Raw genomic sequence first — 26,606 nt, forward strand, 5'->3', positions numbered from 1 at the left:
CCCCCTCCCATACCCAAATTCCCTCCTGGAGCTCACAACCCCTCCCACACTCCAAACTGCTTGGCCCCACCCCAGAGCCCACACTCCCAGCTGGAGTCCTCACCCCCTCCTGCACCCTGAACCCCTCATTTCTGGTCCAACTCCAGAGCCTGCACCCCCGGCCAGAGCCCTCATCCCCTCCCACACCCCTGCCCCAGCCCAGTAAAAGTGAGTGAGGGTGTGGGAGAGCAAGCGACGGAGGGAGGAGGGATGGAGTGAGTGGGGGCAGAGCTTCAGAGAAGGGGCAGAGCAGGGGTGAGGTCTCAGGGAAGGAGTGGGGCAGGGGGTGGAACAAGGGCGTTCAGTTTTGTGTCATTAGAACAGAGGTGGGAAAACTATGGCCCGTGGGCCCATCCTGCCCGGCCTTTCAGCTCCCGGCCAGGGAGGCTAACCCCCGGCCCTCCCCTGCTGTCCCCTCTCCACCACAGCCTTGCTGCCACGCGGGCAGTGCTCTGGGTGGTGGGGTTGCGTGCTCCTGCAGAGCAGCGTGGCAGTGTGTCTGGCTCCGGCCAGGTGGCGTGGCTGCCAGACATGCTGCTCTGAGCGGTATGGTAAGGGGACCGGGGGGTTGGCTAAGGGGTGGAGGTTCGGGGGGGGGGGCGGTCAGGGGACGGGAACAGGGGGGTTGGATAAGGGGTGGGGTCCCAGAAGGCGGTTTGGGGGGGGTCCTGTGAGGGGGCGGTTAGGGGACAAGGAGCAGGGGGAGTAGGATGGGTCAGAGGTTCTGAAGGGGGCAATTGGGGGTGAGAAGTGGGAGGGGTCGGGGGCCAGGTTGTTTGGGGAGGCACAGCCTTCCCTACCTGGCCTTCCATACAGTTTTGCAAACCCAATGTGGCCCCGGGGCCAAAATGTTTGCCCCCCACCCCCCCCCCGCATTAGAAAGTTGGCAACCCTAGTGTATTGGGCAGACTGTTGGGGTGGCTTCTGAGACCTTATCCACTTAGTTCCCAAGAACTTAGCTCAACTCCAAATTGTCACTGAGATGTCTTTATTGGCATACAATTAAACTGCACTTTAGGTGATCAGGTTTAAGCATAGTGGCTCTCAACCTTTCCAGACTACTGTGCCCCTTTCAGGAGTCTGATTTGTCTTGTGTACCCCTAAGTTATACCTCACTTAAAAAGTATTTGCTTACAAAATCAGACATAAAAATACAAAAGTGTCACAATACACTATTACTGAAAAATTGCTGACTTTCTCATTTTTACCACATAATTACCACAAAATAAATCAATTGGAATATAAAGACTGTACTTACATTTCAGTATATAGAGCAGTATGAACAAGTCATTGTCTCTATGAAATTTTAGTTGGTACTGACTTCATTAGTGTTTTTTTATGTAGTTGGTAATGAAACTGAGCAAATATCTAGATGAGTTGATATACCCCCTGGAAGACCTCTGCGTACCCTCAGGGGTACACGTACCCCTGTTTGAGAACCACTGGCACAGGACATAGGTTCAGAGCATACCACACTTCTAAAGATAAAAAAGCAAATCTCTACCTTTATATACATTTTTACACATTACATTGCATTTATTATACATTGCATCACATGGAGCAGGTCCTCAAGGAATCAATTATGAAACACTTAGAGGAGAGAAAAGTGATCAGGAACAGTCAGCATGGATTCACCAAGGGGAAGTCGTGCCTGACTAACCTAATTGCCTTCTATGATGAGATAACTGGGTCTGTGGATGAGGGGAAAGCAGTGGATGTGTTATTCCTTGACTTTAGCAAAGCTTTTGATACGGTCTCCCACAGTATTCTTGCCACCAAGTTAAAGAAGTATGGGCTGGATGAATGGACTGTAAGGTGTATAAAAAGCTGGCTAGATCGTCAGGCTCAATGGGTAGTGATCAATGGCTCCATGTCTAGTTGGCAGCCGGTATCAAACGGAGTGCCCCAAGGGTCCTGGGGCCGGTTTTGTTTAATATCTTTATTAATGATCTGGAGGATGGTGTGGACTGCACTCTCAGCAAGTTTGCAGATGACACTAAACTGGGAGGCGTGGTAGATACACTGGAGGGTAGGGATCGGATACAGAGGGACTTAGACAAATTAGATGATTGGGCCAAAAAAAACCTGATGAGGTTCAACAAGGACAAGTGCAGAGTCCTGCACTTAGGACAGAAGAATCCCATGCACTGCTACAGACTAGGGACCGAATGGCTAGGTAGCAGTTCTGCAGAAAAGGACCTAGGGGTCACAGTGGATGAGAAGCTGGATATGAGTCAACAGTGTGCTACTGTTGTCAAGAAGGCTAACGGCATTTTGGGCTGTATAAGTAGGGGCTGTGCCAGCAGATCGAGGAACGTGATCGTTCCCCTTTATTCAACATTGGTGAGGCCTCATCTGGAGTACTGTGTCCAGTTTTGGGCCCCACGCTACAAGAAGGATGTGGAAAAATTGGAAAGAGTCCAGCGGAGGGCAACAAAAATGATTAGGGGTCTGGAGCACATGACTTATGAGGAGAGGCTGAGGGAACTGGGATTGTTTAGACTGCAGAAGAGAAGAATGAGGGGGGATTTGATAGCTGCTTTCAACTACCTGAAGGGGGGTTCCAAAGAGGATGGAGCTTGGCTGTTCTCAGTGGTGGCAGATGACAGAACAAGGAGCAATGGTCTCAAGTTGTAGTGGAGGAGGTCTAGGTTGGATATTAGGAAACACTATTTCACTAGGAGGGTGGTGAAGCACTGGAATGCGTTACCTAGGGAGGTGGTAGAATCTCCTTCCTTGGAGGTTTTTAAGGCCCGACTTGACAAAGACCTGGCTGGGATGATTTAGTTGGGAATTGGTCCTGCTTTGAGCAGGGGGTTGGACTAGATGACCTCCTGAGGTCCCTTCCAACTCTGATATTCTATGATTCTATGTTCTGAGGCTGGCTTGGTCACTTTGTAGGAACCTGTCCATGTACAGCATGCTCTGTCAGTGCATTACTTAGGCTATGTCTACACTACACGGCTTTTAGTGACATGGCTGTGCTGCTACAGCCGTGCCGCTAAAAGGCGCGCAGTGTAGCCAGTGTTGACTCTGCTGCTGACAAAAATCTTCTACCCCCAATGAGCAGCATTTGCGTTGTTGGCAGGAGCGCTCTCCTGCCAACAAAGTGCTGTTCTCACTTGTTGTCGGCAAAACTTTTGTCTTTCAGAGGTGGGTGTTTTCTTAATGCCTCTGAACGACAAAAGTTTTGTCCTTCACTTGCCACTGTAGACATAGCCTAAGAGCTTGTCTACACTGGCACTTTACAGCGCTACAACTTTCTTGCTCAGGGGTGTGAAAAAACACCTCCCTGAGTGAAGCAAGTTTCAGCGCTGTAAAGCCAGTGTAGACAGTGCACCAGCGTGGAGGTGTTTTTTTTTTTTAGAACACTGTGAGAGCTCTCTCCCAGTGCTCTGCTGCGACTACACAAGCCACGTTAAAAAACACTGCCGGGGCAGCGCTTTAACATTGCCAGTGTAGACTAGCCCTTACTTTTTATCTCATCTTACATTCCAGGCTTATTTTATCCATTGTTATCTTGTCCATTGTAAATGGTTCCCTGCATGTTTTCCCCTTATCTTGGCTAGTGCAGACATTCTGTTTCCAGAAATAAGGCTGATCCATTTACCTCCCTAATCCTGTCTCCCAAGAAATAAGACCTCACCAATTACTCATGTCAAGTCAGGCCTACAGACAAAAAAAGAGAGGTCATGATGGCCATATCAGAAACAACAAAATAAAAATAAGCATTTTCTGTAGTTGCATTCTTCATATTAAAAGTGCTGTATTTCTTTGGGCAAAAACCAAAACCTGAAAGTATTTCCATCTTCAGATTTCATCGAAAGCAAAATAAAAAAATTGTGAAACATTTTCACTTTCAATAAAAGACCATTTTCAACTCCTCCCTCCCACCCCAAATCATTTGTTAGTCCCTGATCAAAGAAGAGACAAAGCAAGGGATTTGGTCCTAACCACAGAGAACAATATTCCTGCAATAAACTGATGGACGACTACTTTCCTCCAGGGTCTTAAGCTCTGTGTAAAGACAGAGAAGATAAATTTGCAAATTAATTAGAATAAATATTTTTTTCAGCAGTATAAATCTTTAAACTTTGTATTACAAATTTAGAAATACTTCTCACTCTAAATAGTACTTAGCACTCAGAGTTGCTTTATAATTTTAAAGCATTGTACACGCAATAAATACAGGGGTGGCTCCAGGCACCAGCGCAGCAAGCGCGTGTCTGGGATGGCAAGCCGTGGGGAGCAGCCTGCCAGTTGCTGTGAGGGCGGCCATCAGGCTGCCTTTGGCGCATGCCTGCAGGAGGTCCGCCGGTCCTGCGGCTTCAGCGGTAATTCAGCAGCGGGGTCGCTGAAGGCACGGCACCGGTGGACCTCCCGCTGGCATACCGCCGAATCTGCGTGGCCAGCGGACCACCCGCAGGCATGCCACCAAAAACCGCCTGACTGCTATGCTTGGGGCGGCAAAAACCATAGAGCCTCCCCTGAGTAAATAATCCTGTCACTTGATTAAAATAGTTAACGGTAAACACAAAATGTTCCAAGTGGGGTGGAGGCAAAGGGATGGAAATAACTGATTATCTGAATGCCAGAGCATGCCTGAATTAAAGCTGAGTTTTGCTATGAATAACAATGGCATCGTAATGGTTCCTATTTAATAATTGGTATTTCTCAGTACTGTGGTAATTAGCTAATATTTGTAAAGTGCTCTGCTGCAAACCACTAAGTACTGCTGATTTGTTATTACAATGTGAAATATAATGGGTGCAGATATACACCTAAGTGGTCAAATTAAAAACTGGCACTTGCTATCAAAGTGGAAAAAAGAACATAAGGTTGGTAGAAATTAAAGAACTAAATATAGAGAGAGTGAGTGAGCATCTTAGAACTCAGGGGTGCTGAATGGACACTTAGGAGAAAATTCCTTATGGTTCTTACATGAGAGATCACCCAGTGCTCTGGCTAGAAGTGCAGTAGAAGCTTTTGGTGGTATAATAATGTTTGCTAGTGGTGTGATTTTTTTTTTTTTAAACAACATTTCTATAGTGGCGAACTCTACTGATGTAGACGCAGTTATACTAATGTATGTGTTTTTGCCAGTATAGCTTATTTTGCTTGGGCATTAGTATAAGCTATACCAGCAAAAAAACTTTTTTGACAGTATAAGTTGCATCTACACTGGGAGGGTTTGCTGGTATAGTCTGTAACATATAACTGGGAATAAGATTGAGGGCTAAACTGGAAAAAGTATTGTGGTAGAAAATTTAAACTGGACACACTGAAATGAAACAAATGGAAAATGAAAGTAATAGTACTTCGGCTCGGCCAATGGCAGGAGAGCTCAATTTAAACTTGTATAGAACCAGTGGCAGAAGATTTAACAAAGGTAGAGTTGTGTAATAGCACAAAATTAGGTATCAGGATAACTTGGTTCTAATCCCAACTCTGACAGACTCTCAGAATGATTTTATACAAGTAACACAACTGCTGTATCTCTCTTTCCCCATCTGTAAAAGCCTACCACTCACTATACCTCCCAGACATGGGTGTTGTGGGACTTAATCAGTCAACCTCTAGAGAAGCAGTTTGATATTGTTGGATGGAAGATGCTATGTAAAAAAATATTTATTTGTATTGTAGAAGTGCCTAGGAGCCCTGGTTATGGACCCCAGTGTGCAAGGGACAGTATAAATACAAAATAAAAGGATTTAAGGATTAGAAAACATGCCTTAAAGTAACAGACTCCAGTAGCTCAGTCTATTTAGCTTAACAAAGAGAAGGTTAAGGAGTTATTTGATTGCAATCTGTATGTACCTAAATCTTTGGGGAACAAATATTTAACAATGGGCTCTTCAGTCTAGCAGAGAAAGGTATAACACCATTCAGGGGCTGGAAGTTGAAACTAGATAAATTCAGACCGGAAATAAAGCATACATTTTTAAAGGTGAGAGTAATTAATCAATAAGGCTACATTTTAGTCATGGGTATTTTTAGTAAAAGTCACGGACAGGTCAGGGGCAGTAAACAAAAATTCACAGCCCGTGACCTGTCCATAACTTTTAGTATATACCCCTGACTAAAAGTTGGTAGCAGGGTAGCCGGGGGGAGGGGCGGGGGTGGCCTGTGGGTGTTGCAGGGGAGGGTTAGCGGGGCTGGGGCAAGCTCCCTACCCAGCTCCTGAGCTCCAGGTGCTGCCTCCACTCCGCCCCAAGCCCTGGTTCTGCAGCTCCCATTGGCTGGGAACTCCGGCCAATGGTAGCGGGGGGTGCCTGCCAGCAGAGGCAGCACGTGGAGCTAGGAGCTGAGGGAGGGGAGTTCCTGAGGCCCTTCTGGGGATCCCCCCAAGTAAGCACTGCCCCGCATCCCAATCCCCAGACCTGAGCGCCCGCCCCACCCAAACTCCTGCTGCTGAGGGACGGGGGGAGGGTGAGACTCCCCCAGCAGCAAGTGGTGCGACTGGCCCAGGGGCCCCAGGCCAGGAACACCAGCCGCTGCAGAAGTCAAGGAAGTCACAGAATCTGTGACTTCTGTGACCTCTTTGACAAACACGGAGCCTTATTAATCAATAGAACAACTTACCAAGGGTTATGGTGGATTCTACATCGCTGACAATTTTTAAATTAAGATTGGATGTTTTTTTAAAAGACTTCTTCTAGGAGTTATTTGGGGAAGTTCTATGGCCTGTGTTATACAGGAGATCAGACTGGATGAAAACAATGGTTCCTTCTGGCCTTGGAATCTATGAGAAAGATGATCCCTGTCCCAAAAGTAATGTGTCTGAGGCAGAGCAGCTGCTCAAAAACCACACCCAAGAACCAGAAACAAGAAATTGCTCAACTAAACTTTATTGAAAATGGATTGACATAAATATTCTGTGACACAGGACTGAAAAGGTGATATATATATAATACAAAGAGGTGTTCAAAAATTGCTTTAACTTAGATATACTGGGACTGTCAAGACTGCCCTTCGCTGGCTTTGCTGTGGAGTCTCTCCTGGGTATCTTGGAGGTTATGCACTGTGAGCTCTCAAACTGTAATGGAATGGCCACCTGAATTTTAACAAAGGTGTCTTTTCTCTGAATTGTTAATTCGTCATAGAAGATACGGGTCTGAACAAAACCAGAGTTTTAAATGGCCACATTAAAAATGCTTTATTCTTAGTTTTCACACTTCTGTGGTGTTATTTCACTAGTTCGCCTGTGATTATAGGCTTTCCACCACAGACAAGACTTAATTTCCAACATTTTAAAAAAAAAAGGCAGAAAAATTAATCTTTAAAAAGCAAAGTTTCAGGTTCCCTTTATACATCATAAAAAATGAGACAAGCCCCATTTTTGTTTTTCCTTTTATGTAATGGCAAGCACTGGCTTTTGACTTCTTGCTACACTGATCATATTGGTTTTGTGATCTTACAGAAAGCCTCATTAATTTCTATCTACAGCTAAAGGTATTTTCTAGCACCTTCTGAATTAATGATGATGAGCATTTCCTTGTGCAGCCAGAGCCTTTCAACAAGGAGCCATCCCTCTTCTTAGGGTTTTCTCTGGATCTGATTTAATTCCTCCCTTCTTAAGAAACTTGTGTCCCTCAAATCTTGCATGGTATTTCCAGTCTCACAAGCCCTTTTGTCTCAGTGCTAAAGGCTCTCACTCTAAAATGAGCCCCAAGCCACAAATGTTTGTAGCAGTTTTCACACTGAAACATTAGGGAGAGGTTCAGATCTGGGATTTTGGACTCTATTGTAAGCCTCCTATTGTTAAATCCTCTCTGCTGCTGCTCAGTCCTAAACTTTAAGATACTCTGAACAATTAAAAACAAAAGCACCAACAAGCGTCACCTATTTCTCATTAACCACTCTGAGATATTTTTTCCCCACTCAAAATTTCCTGGCTTTTTTTCATGCTTGCTTCAAAAGTCCCTTCACTATTTCCATTTGGTTTTACCCCACACTTCTATTGCCGTATCTGTTTAATGGAATCCTTAAACTATGGAATGTTTATTAGCTTAAACTATGAGTGGTTTATTAGCTCCATCTGCTGGGTGAAATTTTTGCCTTTTCTTTATCTGGAGAAAAAACCCTCACTAAGGGAAGGAAATTGTTATTTTGATCATTGCTTGATTGTTTTTTTTTTCTCTCTAATCACTCTTAGTATTTCTACAGTATCCCCATATTTAATCTCTACACTTCAAAATATCTAAACATTTTTTTTCTTACAATGTCATATATATTTGCCTCTCTTTTAAATGAGTAAAGGATTCCCCCTAACCCACTTCACACTTTCCATTACTCTACTTTCCAGTAACATTCAAATATCGGGTACATACAATATGACCCACGCTAATTTTAAACAAAATACATTCTGATTGGGCTACTCTGCCTAAATCTATTTGTGGAATGCTCTTGTTTTTTGGGCTCCAGTTGCTTGTATCATTCAGATCTTTCAAATGCCAATGTTTCAAGTGCTGATATGCCGCAGAACTGTATATGTCAGGAATATCTTCCATTTGAATATTACATTTGGTGACAAAAGGCCTTATCCTGCAAATTTTACTTCTAGTAATAGTCTCTGCTTGTGTACAATAAACATGTTGACTTCACCCATGAATAAGGGTCACAGAATTGGGCCAATGCTTGGTCCCAGAATTCCCAAACTGAAGTGGGCAGCATTCTAGATCACCATAATAAATCCTTTAACTTCCTCATATGCATGACCTCTGACATTTTGTCAAAGATCTGCTCTTCACTAAACTTGTGTGGACAAAGAATCTAGTCATGAGTTTCAGATAGTTGATGAGGAGTTTGCTTGTATCATTTGCCTGGACCATTATATTCCATTTGTCACCACCATCCAACAGACTAGCATTCCATTTCAATATCAAACTGGAGTTTGAGAGATATGAAAAATGGTAGCAACTATTTCCAGGGAGGACTTAATAACAGACCCTCCAAGCTTCCATGTGATGGAACCATGAGGGTAGTTTGCCCATGATGGCTTCTAGCTCATGGAGACTTGCAGGCCATAGTTTTACTTTAAGGCTCAAGCCTCCAAACTCTGCAGATTAATTAAACTCTAGAAGTATTGCCCATATGAAAACTGAGAGCAGGCCTAACGGTCTGGCAATATTAGAAAAAAGTGAATTTTTGTTACTTTGCCTGCCTGTTCTAATGACAAAATAGTAGAGATGGCTGTCTTCCCTGCCCGATGGTCAGACTGCACCATCCATTTTCACTGGATTCCCTGTGAATTCATCAAGTTTTAAGCTTCTTTTGGTCACCTACAAGACCCTTCACAACTTTGCCCCTCTTTGCTTTTCCTTTTCTGTCTCATAGCCCCCTGCCTCCTCCACTATGCCAATGCCTTGGCTGTCAGTTTGTCACTGTGCTTGTTACCATACTTCCTTCTCCTTCTTCAAATCCCGCCTCAAGAACCACTTCTGCTGTGGTGCCTACAAGAAATCATCCAACTAGTAAAAGTTTGGTTTTGTGTCAGGTGGGTTTAGATGAGTGTAGGTACATTTAAAAAAAGAGAGCGAACCATGAATCTGTGCAATACCTATGTCCCACATGATCTTATTTTCACTATCCTTGTTCACTCTCATTCCTTTTTCTCCTCGTTTATCAGTCTCACTTTTTATATCTTGTTCTCTCACAAACATCACTGAAACTGAAATTAAAACTAGAGGCTAACATTACGGTTGTGCATGTAGCAGCATATTTTGCGAACTCAATTTAAAGTACAACTTTTTGGACAGATAGCTCATTGTTTTAAATCCCAGAATTCCTTTTTCCAAAGAGATCACTCCCTACAAAACTATTTAGTTTTTAGCCCCACCCTTCAAATGTCAATTATCTAGCTCCCAGTTCAGAGAACCATCTGCAGAAACTCCGGGAACACAGGAAGAGAAGAATTTTCAAACGCTTGTGAAGCAAGAACAATATTTTAACTACAGTGGCTTGTTAAATCTTGTTTTGTCTAACGTTCGTGGCAGTGGGACTACACAAGGCAGTAAGTGACTTCTGCATTATCTAATGTTTCAGCTTTGCCCTCGTGTTTAATCATCCACAAAAGGCATTTATTGTCTCGTATACATCTCCATCAGGATTGTTATCCCTTTAAACAAACTGCATGTAACATGTGGAATGTACATTATTGAATTAGTTCTTTTTCCTTTTGGAAATGTCGGAAGAGAAAGCTGAGCTCCTTGGGCAATTGGTATTTCCGTTTGCATTTCCCCGCCACGTTTGTTGTGTTTGGCAGAACCTACAGTTTGAGGTTGTTTCACAGTTTGTCATGAAGAAATACAGTCTCTTTAGAAAATGTTTGTGCATCAAAATCATTCCCAGAAGTTGCTTGTAGTCCAGATAGTGCAAAACCCATATACTATTTCCCCCCCATAACAGATTGACCAATAAACTCTGCATGCTGTTTGTACTAAATGCCTTTGCCTAGTGCAGTGGGACTTTAAAGCAGACTGACCTGTCCATTGTTCAGCAGTTATTTATGTCTGCCTGTCCAGCAGTGAAATGTACCTGACAAATGCTTGTGGATGTTTTCTCTTCAATATAGCAAATTTTGTTTTGAACTTGCAGATATTGGCTCTCTCTGTTATCATGCTGCTCTTTGAGGCAGGAGTGTCCTCATCCTCCTCGGGCTTGGAGAATCAGATCTTCCAATACATTGATCTTCATCAAAATGAATTTATTCAGGTAAGAGCTACACATATTGTCAAATAGCTACAATGCAGAAGTGAAGTAATAAAGACCAACAATGTGTGTTCATGAGACCACTTCTTTTCTCTTCTAAGAGGAAAATAGTGAGCAGGCTTCCGCAAGGCCTCAGATGCAGTGGAAATGCCACATTTCACTATGCGGCAGGGGTAGGCAAGGGAAAGTCTATGGTGGCGACGCTGCACTCTTCTTGTGTTCCATGTAGCAGAGATCATTGGTAGCTTTGCGCACAGTGTACCATGCAAGATGGGAATATGGATGGACTGTGGTCATCACCACTAGATCCATGCAGATTATGCAAATCCATACTAAGCCAAAACCTTGCATAAAGGGGAGAAGCAGGCTACGTATGCTGCTGCTTCCCTCACTTTGCCATGCAGACATGCCAGTTCTGCACCGATTACTGGATTGGGGATGGGCTCCGGATTCTTTTCCTCAGTCCTGTGATGTTTCTGTGCATTTTTGTGAGTGCAAAGCTTGTTCGTTTGCCAGGATTTAGCCTTTCAAGCGATTTAAAAAAAAAAAAAGTGGGATCAATTTGCTTTGGGGAAAAAGGAAGAACAGAGGAATGGGTCAGACATGATTAGTTAATGTCAAATTATGAACACTTCATGTTGTTAGAATTACTCAATAGCATGTACTCATTGTAACAGTGGGCATGTCAGAAACTAGATGAGGATTGTCTAGACTGTACACAATTCATGCAAAATACAATTACCCAGTTCAAAGTGAATTTAGATGGACAGCCTTAATACTACTCCGGTCTCTCTACATTCTCCTAGACAGGGATTTAGATCCCATGATGACAGTTACCTGAGAATTACCTCAGATGGATAGAAGACCAAAAGATAGACCATCCCTCCCATGCAAAATCTCTCTAGAGCACCCTATCTTTAAGGAATCCATTGAGGCTCATTTTGTTTGCTCTGATACTATACCCCCTCCCCTCCGCAAGGTGTACTATATGTGTGAAAAGGTGCTGCCTGAAGGACAAGTAGAAAGGTAATCAGAACTGTTGGGGTCCCCTGATGGAATCAAGAAGGTTGTTTCAATGAAGCTCTGTAAAAATGGATGAGGGAATCAGATTTAGATCACTCTGACTTTAGCAGCAAAGCTGACACTTTAACAAGAGAGAGAGAGTGATCCAGTGTCCTGACAATTCTTTGCCAGATAGAACAGGCAAAGAGGCTACAGCAACAGCATGGCCATGACAGAGCTGAAATTAAAACAGCTTCAAATCTGATGTGTTTTGAGTTCAAAGCGCAAACAACACTGCAGATCTGGTTTTCAGTACCCCACTGGTTCATTTAATTATATTCCTGGCTTCCTTTGCAGACCCTTAAGGAATGGGTAGCAGTGGAGAGTGATTCTATTCAACCGGGGCTAAGACAAGAAGTAATACGAATGGTGGAATTAACAGCAGACAGGCTTCGAGCTTTGGGAGCCACTGTTGAGTTAGTGAAGTTGGGCTCCCACAAGGTACCTATTTATCATTGCCATATTTTAAAATACTCTGATCTGTACTTTAACGGTGTGTTGTAATGTAACGTATGGATAATTCTCATTGGTAGGAAGGAGTGAGACACCCATTGTCACATGGATACAGAGGCATTCTCACTTCTAAGCATAGGATCAAAACATTAGCCCAGGAAGTAAGGTGGTTTCTTATATTTGGACCCAGCAGAGAAGGAGATACAGACAGAGAAGATCTCATTTAAGCACATCTCTAGCTGCCTTGGAAACCTTTATTGTTCTTGCAACAAAACTGAAACCAACTCAAAAGTGAGACTTTACTCTGGGGAGAGGAGAGTGCTCAAACATTTAAAGGGACAGGACAACACATTCCTACACCCTACATTAAAAAAACTTCCCAAACATATATGTACCTTATCATTTACATAGACCCAAAGACTTTAAGGCCAGATGGGACCATCAGGGATCATTTAGTCTGACCTTCTGCATATTGCAGGCCACAAAATCTCAGCCACCTACTCCTGTAATAGACCCCTCACCTCTGGCTGAGTTACTGAAGTCCTCAAAACATGATTTAAAGACTTCAAGTTACAGAGACCACCATTTACACTACTTTAAACCTGCAAGTGGCCCATGCCCCAGGCAGTAGAGGAATATGAGACCCCTCCTTTCCCCCCAGGATGTTTGCCAATCTGACCCAGGGAAAAGTCCTTCCCTACCCCAAATAGGTGATCAGTTAGATTCTGAGCATGTGACCCTGGGCAAGACCCAGCAGCCAGACACCTGGGAACGAATTCTCTGTAATAACTCAAGAGCCCTCCCCATCTAGTATCCCATCTCCGTCCACTGGAGACATTTGCTACTAGCAGTCGCAGATTGGCTACTGCCATTGTAGGTAGTCCCATCATACCATCCCCTCCATAAACTTATCAAGCCCATTCTTGAAGCCAGATAGGTTTTTTGCCCCTACTGCTCCTCTTGGAAGGCTGTTCCAGAACTTCACTTCTCTGTTGGTTAGTAACCTTTGCCTAATTTCAAGCCTAAACTTGTTGATGGCCAGTTTATAGCCATTTGTTCTTGTGCCAGCATTGATGCTTAACTTAAATAACTCTTTCCCCTCCCTGGTATTTATCCCTCTGATATAATTGTGCTCTATAAATATATCTCCCCTCAACCTTTGTTTGGTTAGGCTAAACAAGCCAAGCTCTTTGAGTCTCCTTTCATAAGGTAGACTTTCCATTCCTTTGATCATCCTAGTGGCTCTTCTCTGCACCTGTTCAGTTTGAATTAATCTTTCTTAAACATGGGAGACCAAAACTGTATTCCAGATGAGGTTTCACCAGTGCTTTGTATAATGCTATTAACACTTCCTTGTCTCTCCTAGAAATAAGTCGCCTGATGCATTCTAGGACTGTATTAACCTTTTTCACAGCCGCATCATGTTGGCGGCTCATAGAAATCCTGTAATCAACCAATATACCCAGGTCTTTCTCCTCCTCTGTCACTTCCAATTGATAAGTCCCCAGCTTATAGCAAAAATTCGTGTTAGTCCCTAAGTGCATGGCCTTGCACTTTGCACTATTAAATTTCACCTATTTTTATTACTCCAATTTTCAAGGTCATCCAGATCTTCTTATATGATATTGGCAATACCTCCTAAGTTTGTGACATCTGCAAATTTTATTAACACATTCCCCCTTTTTGCGCCAAGATCATTAATAAAAATGTTAAATAAGATAGGACCCAAGACTGATCCCTCTGGAACCCACTAGTAACCTCCCTCCAGCCTGACTGAAAGGTTCACCTTTCAGTCTGATCTGTTGTAGTCTCCCCTTTTACCAGTTCCTTATCCAACTTTATTTCTCATATTAATTCCCATCTTCTCCAATTTCCCATGTGGAACTATATCAAATGCCTTACTGACATCCAGGTAGATTAGATATACTGCATTTCCTTTGTCTAAAAAATCAGTTATCTTCTGAAAGAAGATCAGGATGGTCTGGCATGATCTACCTTTTGTAAAACTATGTTGTGTTTTATCCCAATTACCATTTACCTCTATGTCCTTAACTACGTTCTCTTTCAAAATTTGTTCTGATACCTTGCATACAATTGAGGCCTATAGTTTCCCAGATCACATTTTCCCCCTTTCTTAAACATGGGTACTATATTAGCAATTCTCCAGTCATAGGGAACAACCCCGAAGTTTACAGATTCAGTAAAAATCCTTGCTACTGGGCTTGCAATTTCATATGCCAATTTCTGTAATATTCTTGGATGGAGATTATCAAGACCTCCCCAATTTAGTGCCATAAAAGACTAAATAACCTAACTAAAATTTTTGAGTGGACAAGCCATGATCTGCCAAATAGTAGTGGATATTTTCCTTCAATCACATAAAAGGTATTGTCCATCTAGTTGAAATTTCACCTGGAGTATCCCTTTTGGGACTAATTTGTCTCCAGTATAAATCTTCAAAACCATACAGGTTTCTTCCAGAGCAACTTGTAACAAAGTCTGGTGATAGATGCAGAAATCAATGAAATGGCAGCTCCAGTATCAAGCTCCATTCTTGTAGAAAGTCTTCAATCAAGGGTGTGACCCAGATGCCATTTCTGACACCAGCTTGTGATAATGTAGTGCTAAGTCTTGGCCAGTGTCACTAGAGCTCTTGTCTTTCTCCACATTATTATTCCTGACTTCTTGTATGGACAATTAACCTGTGCTGGAAGTCGTTGAACTGTGACAGATCACAGCAATGTGTCCTTTCTTCTGGCACTTCCTACAAATGACCTGGTGTGTCCAGCACGTCTTCTCTGCATGCATAGTTTGTGCACAGTGGCCACACAGAAATTCCTTACATTCCCATGGTTTTCTGTCTCATCAGTTCACGAGATGAACTTGTCAGTTCATGCTAAAGTCCAGAGAATCCTGGAAGTCCAGCCACTTCAACAGCCTTCTTGAATGTAAGCACTGATGCAGTAAATAATTTTTTCAGGACCTGCTCATTGCATAATCCAGAGACTAACTGGTCATGGCGGGGATCACTTAATATTGTCTGAACTGACAGCTTCCTTAGAGCAGCAGTGAACTGTGCTACCGACTCTCCACTTCCCTGATGTCGCTGATTAAACTGATATAATTCTGCTACCATCGATGGGTAGGAGAAAAATGTTCCTGTATTGTTGCATGAATTGCAGCGTACGTGGCAGTTCCGGACACAGTTGGAGACAATAGGTCATGCAGCAGTCTGTATGCCTTCAGACCCATCACTGTCAACAAGGGTCTAACTCGTTATCTGACTGGAATAGAGTTGCACGTTACAAATTACTCAAAATGTTTGAGATACACCACCCATGAGTTGCAGTTGTTGTCAAATTCACCAACATTGCCCACACAAATTGTCATTCCTCTGTTCTCCTGTTGGACTTCAAACCTCCTGGACATCTTCTCTGCCACAAGGAAATTCTTTTTTTGTTACTGTGCGTCTACACTCAAGCTGCCTCTTTTGGCTGCATGCCAACACTGCAGACTGTAGAATTCTCCCTTTGGCTGTATTTGGGCTCCCTCTACTGTCTGTAGACCCTCTGGCCAGGCTAAGCTGCTGTTCAGGCCACCTGCTTGCACATGGTCTGTCAACATGGTTGCTTACTTCCCCCTCACTGCTTTGTTTTCAGTAGCTCTGAGCAGCAGCCTATTCTTCGTTCAGTTTTTAGTTGCCAATTCCCCCTCTCTAGCTGAGTGGTTCACACTCTCCCAGTAGCAAAAGCAGCAGTCTGTCACCTTGTGCCTCTGGGTGAACTTCCCCCTTTTTTACAGTATTATTGCCTTCCTTTTTCTTCTTTTCATTCAGGCAGTAGGAGCACTGGACATGCAGGGATAGAAATCCTTCATTGCCAAATGTTGTATCTGGACCCAGCGGAGAATGAAATACAGACACAGAGAAGCTCATTTAAGCACATATAGCTGCCGTGGAAGCCTTTATTATTATTCTTGCAGCAAAACTGAAACCAACCTGAAAGTGAAGCTTTGCACTGGGGAGGGGGAGAGTGCTCAAACATTTAAAGGGACAGGGCATCAGTTTTCCTTCATTCTGTAGGAAGGAGAAAGCACTAGACTTCTTACAAATTCCCTCTCCTACCAATGTAATGCAGCAGCTACCTTCCTTACATGCAGAATCAAAAGCACCTGTTAATGCAATGCAGTCTGCAAATTCTTCTCCTCCTCCTTTGAAACAGAGAGCTGCTCTTTTTGTGAGCCATCCAGTTTTCTCTAACCTGTGCAGAAATCTGTCTTGTGTGGTAGTAAACTGCCATATTAGCTTGAGACCTTAGCCTGTCTTCAGAATGGTGTGCAACAGCTGCCAGTGCTGCCTTCCAACACGGCTTTATATTTCATTTTTTAATAGATTCCAAGAGCCTGGAACTTCGATCTGTTGCAAAACCAAACTCAGAAGTGGCTTCTGTGCAGCCCTTGATTCATTCTCATGTCACATGTTGATAGAGTGACCAGATAGCAAATGTGAAAAATCAGGACAGGGGGTGAGGGGTAATAGGAGCCCATATTAAAAAAAGCCCCAAATATTGGGACTGTCCCTATAAAATTGGGACATCTGGTCACCCTACATATGGACAGTTTTCTATCGTCTCCATTGCAGGCTGAGTTTGGGAGGGAATGGAAGGGCCTAGCAAAGAGCATGTGCTATCGTTGTATTACAGTTAAACATTAGATGGGCTCTTCAGTTTCACCACAGAAGCTCCATGGCTGGGGAAAGAATCTTAGTTTCTGTATAAGCTTTAGAGATAGGGTGGAAATCAGTTTTGACAACCTGCTCTGAATAAGAGTCCACTGCACCAGTAAAGAGTCATTTGAATTCTGACAATTCCAATTCCCTGTGTAGCTACTAGCCTGTTCCACAAAGTTTTGGCTTTTCTTTGTTACTGTGTTAATGTTCCTCCACAGCTGTCTGATGGCCAGAGCCTTCTGTTGCCTCCTCTAATTCTAGCAGAACTTGGTAAAGATCCACAAAAACCCACTGTATGTTTCTATGGACATGTGGATGTACAACCTGCCAAAAAAGAAGATGGATGGAAAACTGACCCCTACACACTGACTGAAATTGATGGTCTGTACATGGTCATTATTCTGGCACAAGTATTTGTATGCATGACACTAACTTAGGGAGTGGGAGGAGGTTCCCTCTAAACTCAGGCCTGGTGTAAGAAGGTGCTACTTGTGTGGAAATCTCTGGGACAAATTCAGGGGAAACGGGCTTTCAGGAGCCGTGTTGTCATTAGTTGAATCCTGCTTGTGACTGCACAGAATCAGCTGGAGAGAGCCAGCAGGAGTTAATCAGGGTTGGTTGTAGGAGCAGGCAAGCAGGGCAGTCGCCCTGGTTGCAAACTTCCAGTGGGCACTGTACTGCTGTGCTGCTTGTGGGTTTTCAGTTTTGGGGGGTGTTTTGTTTTTGCTCTGCTTTGTTTGGCTGGCTGGTTGGTTTTGTTTTTGTTTTGGCTCTGCTGATTTGTTGGCTGCGGGCTGCACCTGATGGGGTTTTGTTGGTTTTTTATTTGTTTGGTGGGTTTGCTTAGACACTGGTGGGCTGAAAACATTTTCTGCCTTAGTCAACAAAACAGAACAGGGCATGTTTTTGCTCTGAAATCCTCTGGGTCAGAAGAGGATGATGCAGAATGAACAGCGCCTCCTCCCATGCTGCTGTCTACCCAGTTCTGTGATACTGCAGCTCCACAGAGCTCTGCCAAAGGACCTCCCACAGGGGCCAAAAGTCATGGGCAGCTGTGAGCCCCCCATTTGGGGAGTCTAGCCATGCAGCCCCACCCCTTCTGTCCGAAGCCCTGCCTCCACCCCACCCCCATCCGCCAGAGCCCCGAGCCGCCCCCCATCCCCTCCCCAGTCGGAGGAGCCACAGCCGAACCGCCGCGGGCCTCCGACCCCAGCTCTGGGCCACCAGCTGGTCCCAGCTGCCTGCTGCCTCTAGCCAGAGCTGAGCTCCCGCAGGCTTGGCAGAGCGCATGTGGGGCCAGGGCTTGGTTTACGGGAGGCTTAGCCCCTCCTGGCCTATTATACCCACCACCCATGCCAACAGTGATGCATGGAACTCAGTCATAATCCCTCCCTTAATTTCAAGCTCCCACGAGAAATCAGATGGATCTAAGGCAATGTAGAAGAGAAAACTGTGGAGCCAAGGTCACAATGAGTCAGTAGAAGAGTAAAGTAAAGAACTCAGAAATCCCAACTCCCACTCCTGTGCTCTAACCACTAGACCACTCCTTCCCACTCTTTGGGACCGATTCCTGTCAAACTTACCAGTGTGGCTCCATTGACTTCAATGGCAGTTACTCTGGATTTACACCAATGTGAATGATAGCAGAATCTGGACCTTTATAAACGTATACAAATTTATCAGTCTGAAAAGTTTTGTAGTAATACCATGGCTGGTATCCCTGGATGCATTTATAGGACTTCTAGGTAGTGTGCAATTCCTACACACATCACTGCTGAGTGATACCATCCCTACAGTTCTTTTTATGGGCTTCATCTGCATAGCAACTGCATGTTGCGCCAAACTGTATTGAAATGTTGTGGTCTGGACATACTTCTGTTAAGAACTAGAATAAAACCAGCAAGCAGACTTGTGCCACAAATCAACATTTGAACTTGGAGTCTCAGAGGTCTAGTGCACTAACCCTACTGGGAAACATCTAACACCTTTACTTAAAACTATTCTGTGAACTCCTGGTTCATTTAACTTCAATGGGAGTTTTGCCATTGACTTCAGTAGAGCCACTGTTTCACACATTTATATCTGAAGCAGCATCAAAGGCTCCAAAGTTTGATATAAGCTTTTTATTTATTTATTTGTTTTTAAGGAAATCTTTATGGGCGTGGAGCAACAGATAACAAAGGACCTGTCTTGGCCTGGATAAATGCAGTGGAATCATTCAGAGCACTAAAATTAGTAGGTAGCAAAGAGAAACATTTGTATTCCAGTGGCACTGCAGGAGTGAATTTCAGAAGTAACCTCATCCCCACAAATTGGTTTCATATATTTGCAAACATTAGTATATTTTTAATGCTGTTTCCAAGCCCGCCCCAAGATCATTTTGTGCTTGGGTATTTTATGTATTGACCAGGCTCAATGTAATGCAGAGGGTGCTATCTCCTTGTCCTGCCTTATAGAAGGTACTGAGGAAAAAGGCAAGCATTAAACTGATTTGATACCCAGGAAGATCATTTGCTTGAAAACTTTTTAAAATTGTAAAAGAAGTGACTTTAAAGTAAGTATTGGTCATGCTTAGTTTTGCACCTTTCTGTTCTGCTCTTGGCCGTAAGTTATCATCGGTATGTGTGTATCCATGGCCAGAATCAGGATACGAAAGCACCTGGAAAATGCTCATTCAGAACAGTATATTCTTTCAACAGCATATGAGATTCAGCAAAGAAAACAGCTAGTCTGCAAATATATAAATTATATCTTAAGTTATTTGCTGTCCAACTCCGCGGTTGTAAACTGATTTGGTTTATGGCTGTTTTTCTACGATGTGTTAATCTTTCAAATCAGTAATGTCCAGGTTGGCATTTTAACAAGTGAATCAGATAAGGCTTATCCTCCTGAATCCTCTCTCTAGCAAACGGCAAAGTTCATTAGACAATGTATGTGCACAGTTTATTCTTAATTTTTTTGTGGATGTTTGGCGAAGCATTCTGGTTTATCCGATCACTGAGGCTAAACTCGTCCCGGACATAAATCCGTTAAAGTCCAGGGTTTTGTACTGGTGTTAAATCTGAAACCTGGAGAAATGCAATGTGATGCTTTCTGTTTAACTTAAAAGACCATCTTCATAGTCTGAAAATGAACCACAGTGGAATGCTGAGCTTAGTTTTTCTTTCTTGTTTGGGACACATGAGCATTTCTAACTCCCACTGGCCCTTGATGAAAGTTGTCGTATGACCTTGCCTGCATTGAAGATTTTCTCAAATTCTCCCTATGCTGCAGTAGCTGTGCAACTTCGTTGGTGCTAAGGGCACTGGAAGTACCGCTGTAGACTTCACATCTGCATTTTTACCACCATATCGCCTAATCCTGCAGGTTTAGAGAACACAGTGATAAAAATGCCAGCAAAGGGCCTACACAAACAGCCCTTCCATGGCTAGCATTGGTAGAGCTGCAACAGTGGGAGATATAGAGGAAAACTTCAGTGAAGATGCAGCCTGTATGTTAGGGAGCAAGAAAAACAAAAAGGAAAATAAGGAAGAGAGAGAGAGAAAGCTTATAAGGGAAAGGAAATGTTGTCCCTAGGCTGTATGTTCCAGGATTGCCCTTTCTACAGGGATGTGTTGTTGTTAATTATTTATTACTTGTACTACCAAGAACCCTAGTTGTGACCAGGATCCCATTTTGCTACGCAAACATGGCACAAAAAGGGGCTCCCTGACAATTTAATTAGACAGCCCACTTGGGCTGCCCCCCCTCCCCCATAGCCCAGTTTATTAGCCCTCTTAATTATTAAAAATGCCAGTTTCTTACCTACGCTTTGTTGATTTTTTTACTTAGGACATACCAGTAAACCTCAAGTTCATTATTGAAGGTATGGAAGAAGCAGGATCTCTTGGACTAGAGGAAATAATTAAGAAAGAAAATCAGCGTTTTTTCTCTGATGTTGACTTTATTGTGATTTCGGATAACCTTTGGCTTAACAACAGGAAACCAGCCCTCACGTATGGGACTCGGGGAAACATCTGCTTCTCTGTGGAGGTACAAGAGAAAATGGCATTGATTTATTTGGGGTTGGGTCCTGGGGCAGAGGATGACAATGTGCTCTGTAAATACGTGTTTGTGAGCAGAGGGACAGATTGACTGACTGCAAGTACAGACCCTTCATCCACATTCTCTCCCATTTCCACACCTCCCCGCCCTAATTTCTTCAGCCCCATTCACTCTCTCTCTTCTCCCAATCCCTCTCCGACTCTCCCTCACCTTCTCCTCATTCACAATTTCACATTCACTTTCATTCTCTCCTTCTCTCCCCTCTCCCTCCTCTAACCTCCCCTCCACCCCCAAGGGTACATCTACGCTGCAGCTGGAGGTGCAGTTTCCAGCTCGGGTAGACATACACGCACAAGCTTTGATCAAGTTGGCACACTAAAAATAGAAGTTGTTGCCTTTGTGGCACAGGCAGTGGCCCTGGCTAGCTGCCCAAGTACAACCCCAGCCTCACTGCTGCCCCACCCCTGTGTGGCAGGCACTGCTCAATGCATGGTGTCTGCCAGCAGAGTGCACAACTTAGTGGGGACTGTTGGTTAAGAAGCCACACTAAGGTTCTGAAGCCACTGACCAGAGTAAGTAGTACACTGTAAGTGATTTAGCAACTTGCATGAGCCACTGGGAAATATAGGGAGGACAGGGAAATAAATTCCCTGTCTGGAAGTTTTTGCGTCAGTAAGTAAGAGGGGAGATACTGCCTTGGCCCCAGGGCTGGCTCTGGGTTTTTTGCCGCCCCAAGCAAAAAAAATTTTGGACGCTCCCCCATTTTTTTGGCTTTTGCACTTTGCAATGCTTTTGTTTTTGTTTTGTTTTGACTGTAAAATTAAAAAAAAAAAAATGAAAAAGAGAATTTGTAGTTAGTGAAATAAAACAATTTCCTACTAGTGTTCTCATTTAATTTTAACAAAATGACAATTACAAACAATTTGGGTTCAACTATACACTATAATGAAAAACGTTAGTGTCTTCTGGTGTGCCCAGTTTCTCAGAAATTAAAAGAATTTATCTGAACTGAATTGTTCTGGTTTTATACTTGTGTAGTCTTTTAATAATTCAGTGGCTGCCCCCCTAAGCAGGACTTTCCCCCTCTCCACCCAGCTTCAGCCCCGCCAGCCGCCCCTGCCCCAGGACACCTTTGCCCCCTGTTCCCTTCGGTTCCGTTTGGGTTTGGGCTAGTTCCCCACAGGGTGCGCCTTGCTCTGAGCCGTTTCCCCCCCTCTGCTGCGCTTTAAGCAGCCTGGCTGGTCTGTGCTCCCTGGCCCGCTGGCCCGGGGGATCGGGTGTCAGCAATTGGCCGCGTCTGTCAAAGCGGTTCCTCTCCACCCCCCTGCGAGCAGAAGCTGGGGACTTTGCCTCACACCCGCTCCCCCGGCTTTGCTGGGCTGGGAGTTGCTCTGCGAGCAAAGCACATTGTGCAGAACCAGCCTGGCTGCTGCCAGGTCCTAGCACTGCCCGATCTGCCCATTGGTGGATTTTTCCGGGGAAAAAAAAAAAAAGGATGGCCGGAATGCCACCCCTGGAAATGTGCCACCCCAAGCACTTGCTTGCTTTGCTGGTGCCTAGAGTCGGTCCTGCTTGGCCCCATTCTTCAATCTAATCCCTAGAGATCCAAATCAAAATCTACAACAATCCCAGTACTGGAAAAAGAATAAAATTAGTAGATGAATATTTTGACTAAAAGCAAATCTCTCAAGATCTGAATACAATTCTTTCAAGGCATGCTGAAACAGAATGACTCCATCAAAATAGCAAAAATGATCCATATCTGCTACTAGATGGCTGCACAGAATGATACTTGGAGCTCAACCTGTCTGTCTCATACTCTGCCGCAAAGCCACTAGGCCATCTTTCACTTGCCAGAAGCAGACCTGAGACCATTTCAGAGTCCCTATGGAAAGCCAGTGATTTGAAAGCATTAAAACAATGTTCTGTGCATGTCAACATGTTACCTTTATTTCACACAGGTACGGTGTGGGGAGAGAGATCTTCATTCAGGAAGTTTTGGAGGCATCATTCATGAACCAATGACTGACCTAATAGCTCTGCTTGGTAATACTGCATATCGTATTACTAGATGATAACTAGTTAGTAATGGGTGAGGGTGAACCTCAGAAATTCAGTGGTTCAGTTTGGCTTGTGTAAGCATCCTGACATTTGGATGATCATCTGTGGGGGATTTTTTGTGTGAAGTTGGCCCATTAACTTCAGTGGAACAGCTCAGGTTAAATGTTAAAGTGCCTTGCTGACTCCAGGCCTATTCTGGAGTTAAATGTGGCCCCTCAGTGCCTGTCTAAAATACAAATACTTCCTACTATTTCCACCCGGGCTATCAGTGTTAGGAGCCCTAGAGTAGATGGCCCACTAGTTGCTGACACTATTTTCAGCACCATGTTTATTAGACCTGCTCCAGACAAGTCTTGTTGACGTACTATTAGAGAAGGTTTCTGAAATTGAATATATTTTATGCTAATTCTTATATAAACTGACTGATGTTTCCATGTCAGCCACCAGCTCCATGAAAGACTGAACAGCAAAGAGCAACTCAGTGTGTTTCTTAGGGCTGGTCCACACTAACCCCCCCAGTTCGAACTAAGATACGCAACTTCAGCTACGTGAATAATGTAGCTGAAGTCAAAGTACCTTAGTTCGAACTACAAAGTACTTACCGCGGGTCCACACGCGGCAGGCAGGCTCCCCCGTCAACTCCGCGTACTCCTCTCGCAGAGCAGGAGTACCGACGTCGACGGCGAGCACTTCTGGGATCGATTTATCGCGTCTAGACAAGATGTGATAAATCGATCCCAGAAGATCGATTGCTTACCGCCAAACCCGGAGGTAAGTATAGACGTACCCTTAGTAAATTAGAAAATACCCCAGGCCAGAGGACCTCCTAACCATTATACAGTTATCTCCCTTTTCATATTGTTAAATGGGAATGAGTGACTTGACTAGATGCGACTGAGTCTTGATATGAAAAAGAGAGGTCCCAGTATGGAAATGGTTGAGAACCACTGCCCTAAATTAAAGGGAAGATTGTGCCTGTTGGTATCTGTTCTGTAGATAGCCTTGTGGATACATCAGGTCGTATTTTGATCCCTGGAGTCTATGATGATGTTGCTTCCCTATCGGAAGAGGAGAAGAAGTTGTATGAAGCAATTGAATTTGATATAGAGGAACATAAAAATAATAGTGGTGTGAAAAAATTCCTATATGACACTAAGGTACAGTAACATCTTTATTAATGGTCTGCAGAAAGAATTTAAATGATCCATTAATTACTTTCACCGATTACTCCAAACTTCAAGGTTTTTCAAGCAACAGTGAACACAGGCAAACAAAACAAAGAAATCTAAAGAGTTAAAAGCTTGGGTAGGAAATTAAAAAAAAAAAAAAAAAGATTTGGCCTGGTCAAATGCAAACATCTGGGGGAAAATAATCGAAAATGAAGATAGTCAATAAAAAATAGTAATAGCAAAAAACCGTCCAAAACCCAACAACCCCCCAAAACAAACAAAAAACACTTATTAGAGAGCCAAGGTGGATGACATACTTTTATTCGTATCCCACTTTGTGTCTCCAATATCCTGGGACTAACACAGCTACAACAACACTGTATACAAAAAACCACTTATGTAAGACCATAGACTAGAGAGTAAATTGGATTCAGACTTGGAAAGTGGATGGCAGCAGAAAAGTTGGTATAATTTGGGGCTCGTTTTATTTATTTATTTTAGATTTTATGTCTGAAGCTTTTGACAGAATTTTAAAATGACAATCCCAAAATTAACACTACCAATAAAACCCAGCAGCTAAGAACTGGTCTACCCAAGTTGTACCAGTATTCCTATGTCAGTTAGGGATGTGATTTTTTTTTTTTAATTACCTCTATATTTATGTTGGTGTAAAACCCTAGTATGTATGCAGTTATTCCGGTATATAAGTGCCTTATACTGAGGCTACGTCCTCACTACGGGGAGAGGGGGGTCTATTTAAGATATGCAAATTCAGCTACGTGAATAGCGTAGCTGAATTCAACGTATCGGAGCCAACTTACCCTGCTGTGAGGACGGCGGCAAATTGACCTCCGCAGCTCCCCCATCGACGGCGCTTACTCCTACCTCTGCTGGTGGAGTAGAAGCGTCGATTCGGGGATCGATTGTCGCATCCCGATGAGACGCGATAATTCGATCCCTGAGAGATCGATTTCTACCCGCCGATTCAGGCGGGTAATGTAGACCTGCCCTGATATAGCTTATTCCATTTCCTGAACCGGAATAAAACTATACCATTTTAAGCACTCTTATATTGATATAACTGTCCACACTAGGGAGTTTTTACCACTTTAACTATATCAGTATAGTTAACGCCATACAAATTGTCTTTTGCATCCACTCCAGAGAATGGATGGGATTGTTTGCTGATCACTGTCCAGTTATTTAGATATGAGTTGCCCATTATTAAAAGCTTTTCTTCCCTTCTTCGCCATCAGAGCTTGTCCATTCTGCTTAGTATCATTTGAACCAGTGCATAAATAGGGTACAGGAAGATGGTGTAAAACCCTGTAAACTGAGTAGACCAGCAGTTCTAAGGTGAATGGTTTTAGTAGCTGATTGGAGACTACATAATAATGATCCCTGTTAACTTGGTAATGATCATATTCCAGGCTAATACACGCCTTTGCCATTGGCATTAGAATTTATTAGCCCAGGATACAACTACTACTTTGCAAACTAGAAGCACACTCAAGTTATCATTGAAACATTTATAAACAAATAACATACAGTTTATGGAGAGATTATCACAATTCATGATCATTTTATAAAATTAGAAGTAATGACAACTGAAAGTAATTAAATAATCACTACATAAGCCAGTTGGTTGTTAGAATTTGAAAAACAAAAATGAACTCCTAATGGTATTTTTCTTTTTAGTTCGTTATTTTTATTATACACTTTTACCTCCAAGACACTCTTGCCATGCCATTTTTTCACCTGTCTGCTCTTACTGTCACCAGAGTTGTATGTGAATAACTTTCCTCTTCCATATATTCTCATGCTGTAGGTAAATGTGGTCTAAAAGAAGTAGCAGTGTTTACTTAGAAAGACCTTTACCTGCTAGGGGTTTTAATCACAAATCAATCAGTTCTAAATTGCAGAAGTAATCAAGCACAAATTTTACATGCAAGATAGTTAGCTTTTCAGTAGATTGTGTGAATTTTGAATGGCTGTGTCATTGTCACTTTTGTTTTGTTTGTTACATTATAAAGGAGGAAATACTTATGCACCTGTGGCGTTACCCCTCTCTCTCTATTCATGGGATTGAAGGAGCTTTTCACGAACCAGGAATAAAAACAGTTATACCCGCAAGAGTAATAGGAAAATTTTCAATCCGGCAAGTCCCTCACATGGACATTTCAATCGGAGAACATCAGGTAATACTGGCAAACTTCAACTTTTGGTCAGTTCTCAGCATGTTAAATTCCTGTTAATTTCAGAGATCCTGTCAACACTTAAAATTTACAGAATAATGAATGGCATCTTTCCACTATGTGGCTGTGTATGGCCTTGGGAGTGAA

At 43.3% G+C, this 26,606-nt stretch overlaps 1 protein-coding gene and 1 long non-coding RNA gene across 6 annotated transcripts in view; one reads left to right on the top strand and one right to left on the bottom strand.

Moving 5' to 3' along the window:
• CNDP1 (carnosine dipeptidase 1) overlaps window positions 1–26,606 on the top strand; it is a 35,248-nt gene that overhangs the window by 3,872 nt on the left and 4,770 nt on the right. The window contains exons 1-9 of one of the 5 annotated variants that reach the window (XM_054017831.1): window positions 6,787–10,051; window positions 10,636–10,752; window positions 12,109–12,252; window positions 17,209–17,371; window positions 19,137–19,225; window positions 20,822–21,022; window positions 22,996–23,080; window positions 24,092–24,252; window positions 26,298–26,462. In XM_054017831.1, the coding sequence (XP_053873806.1) occupies window positions 10,657–10,752; window positions 12,109–12,252; window positions 17,209–17,371; window positions 19,137–19,225; window positions 20,822–21,022; window positions 22,996–23,080; window positions 24,092–24,252; window positions 26,298–26,462 (1,104 nt within the window). In that variant the 5' untranslated portion in view covers window positions 6,787–10,051; window positions 10,636–10,656. Of the gene's footprint in view, window positions 1–6,775; window positions 10,753–12,108; window positions 12,253–17,208; window positions 17,372–19,136; window positions 19,226–20,821; window positions 21,023–22,995; window positions 23,081–24,091; window positions 24,253–26,297; window positions 26,463–26,606 lie in introns of those variants that run through there. The other 4 variants (XM_054017832.1, XM_054017833.1, XM_054017830.1 and 1 more) reach the window with 4 other exon arrangements.
• On the bottom strand, window positions 1,011–20,870 carry LOC128831440 (uncharacterized). The gene is made up of 2 exons (XR_008443796.1): window positions 20,795–20,870; window positions 1,011–4,056 (listed from the first exon to the last, which is right to left on the bottom strand). It is a non-coding gene; the product is annotated as an uncharacterized LOC128831440 (long non-coding RNA).

The sequence above is a fragment of the Malaclemys terrapin genome, chromosome 2, assembly GCF_027887155.1.
Source record: "Malaclemys terrapin pileata isolate rMalTer1 chromosome 2, rMalTer1.hap1, whole genome shotgun sequence".
Classification (NCBI taxonomy): Eukaryota; Metazoa; Chordata; order Testudines; family Emydidae; genus Malaclemys; species Malaclemys terrapin.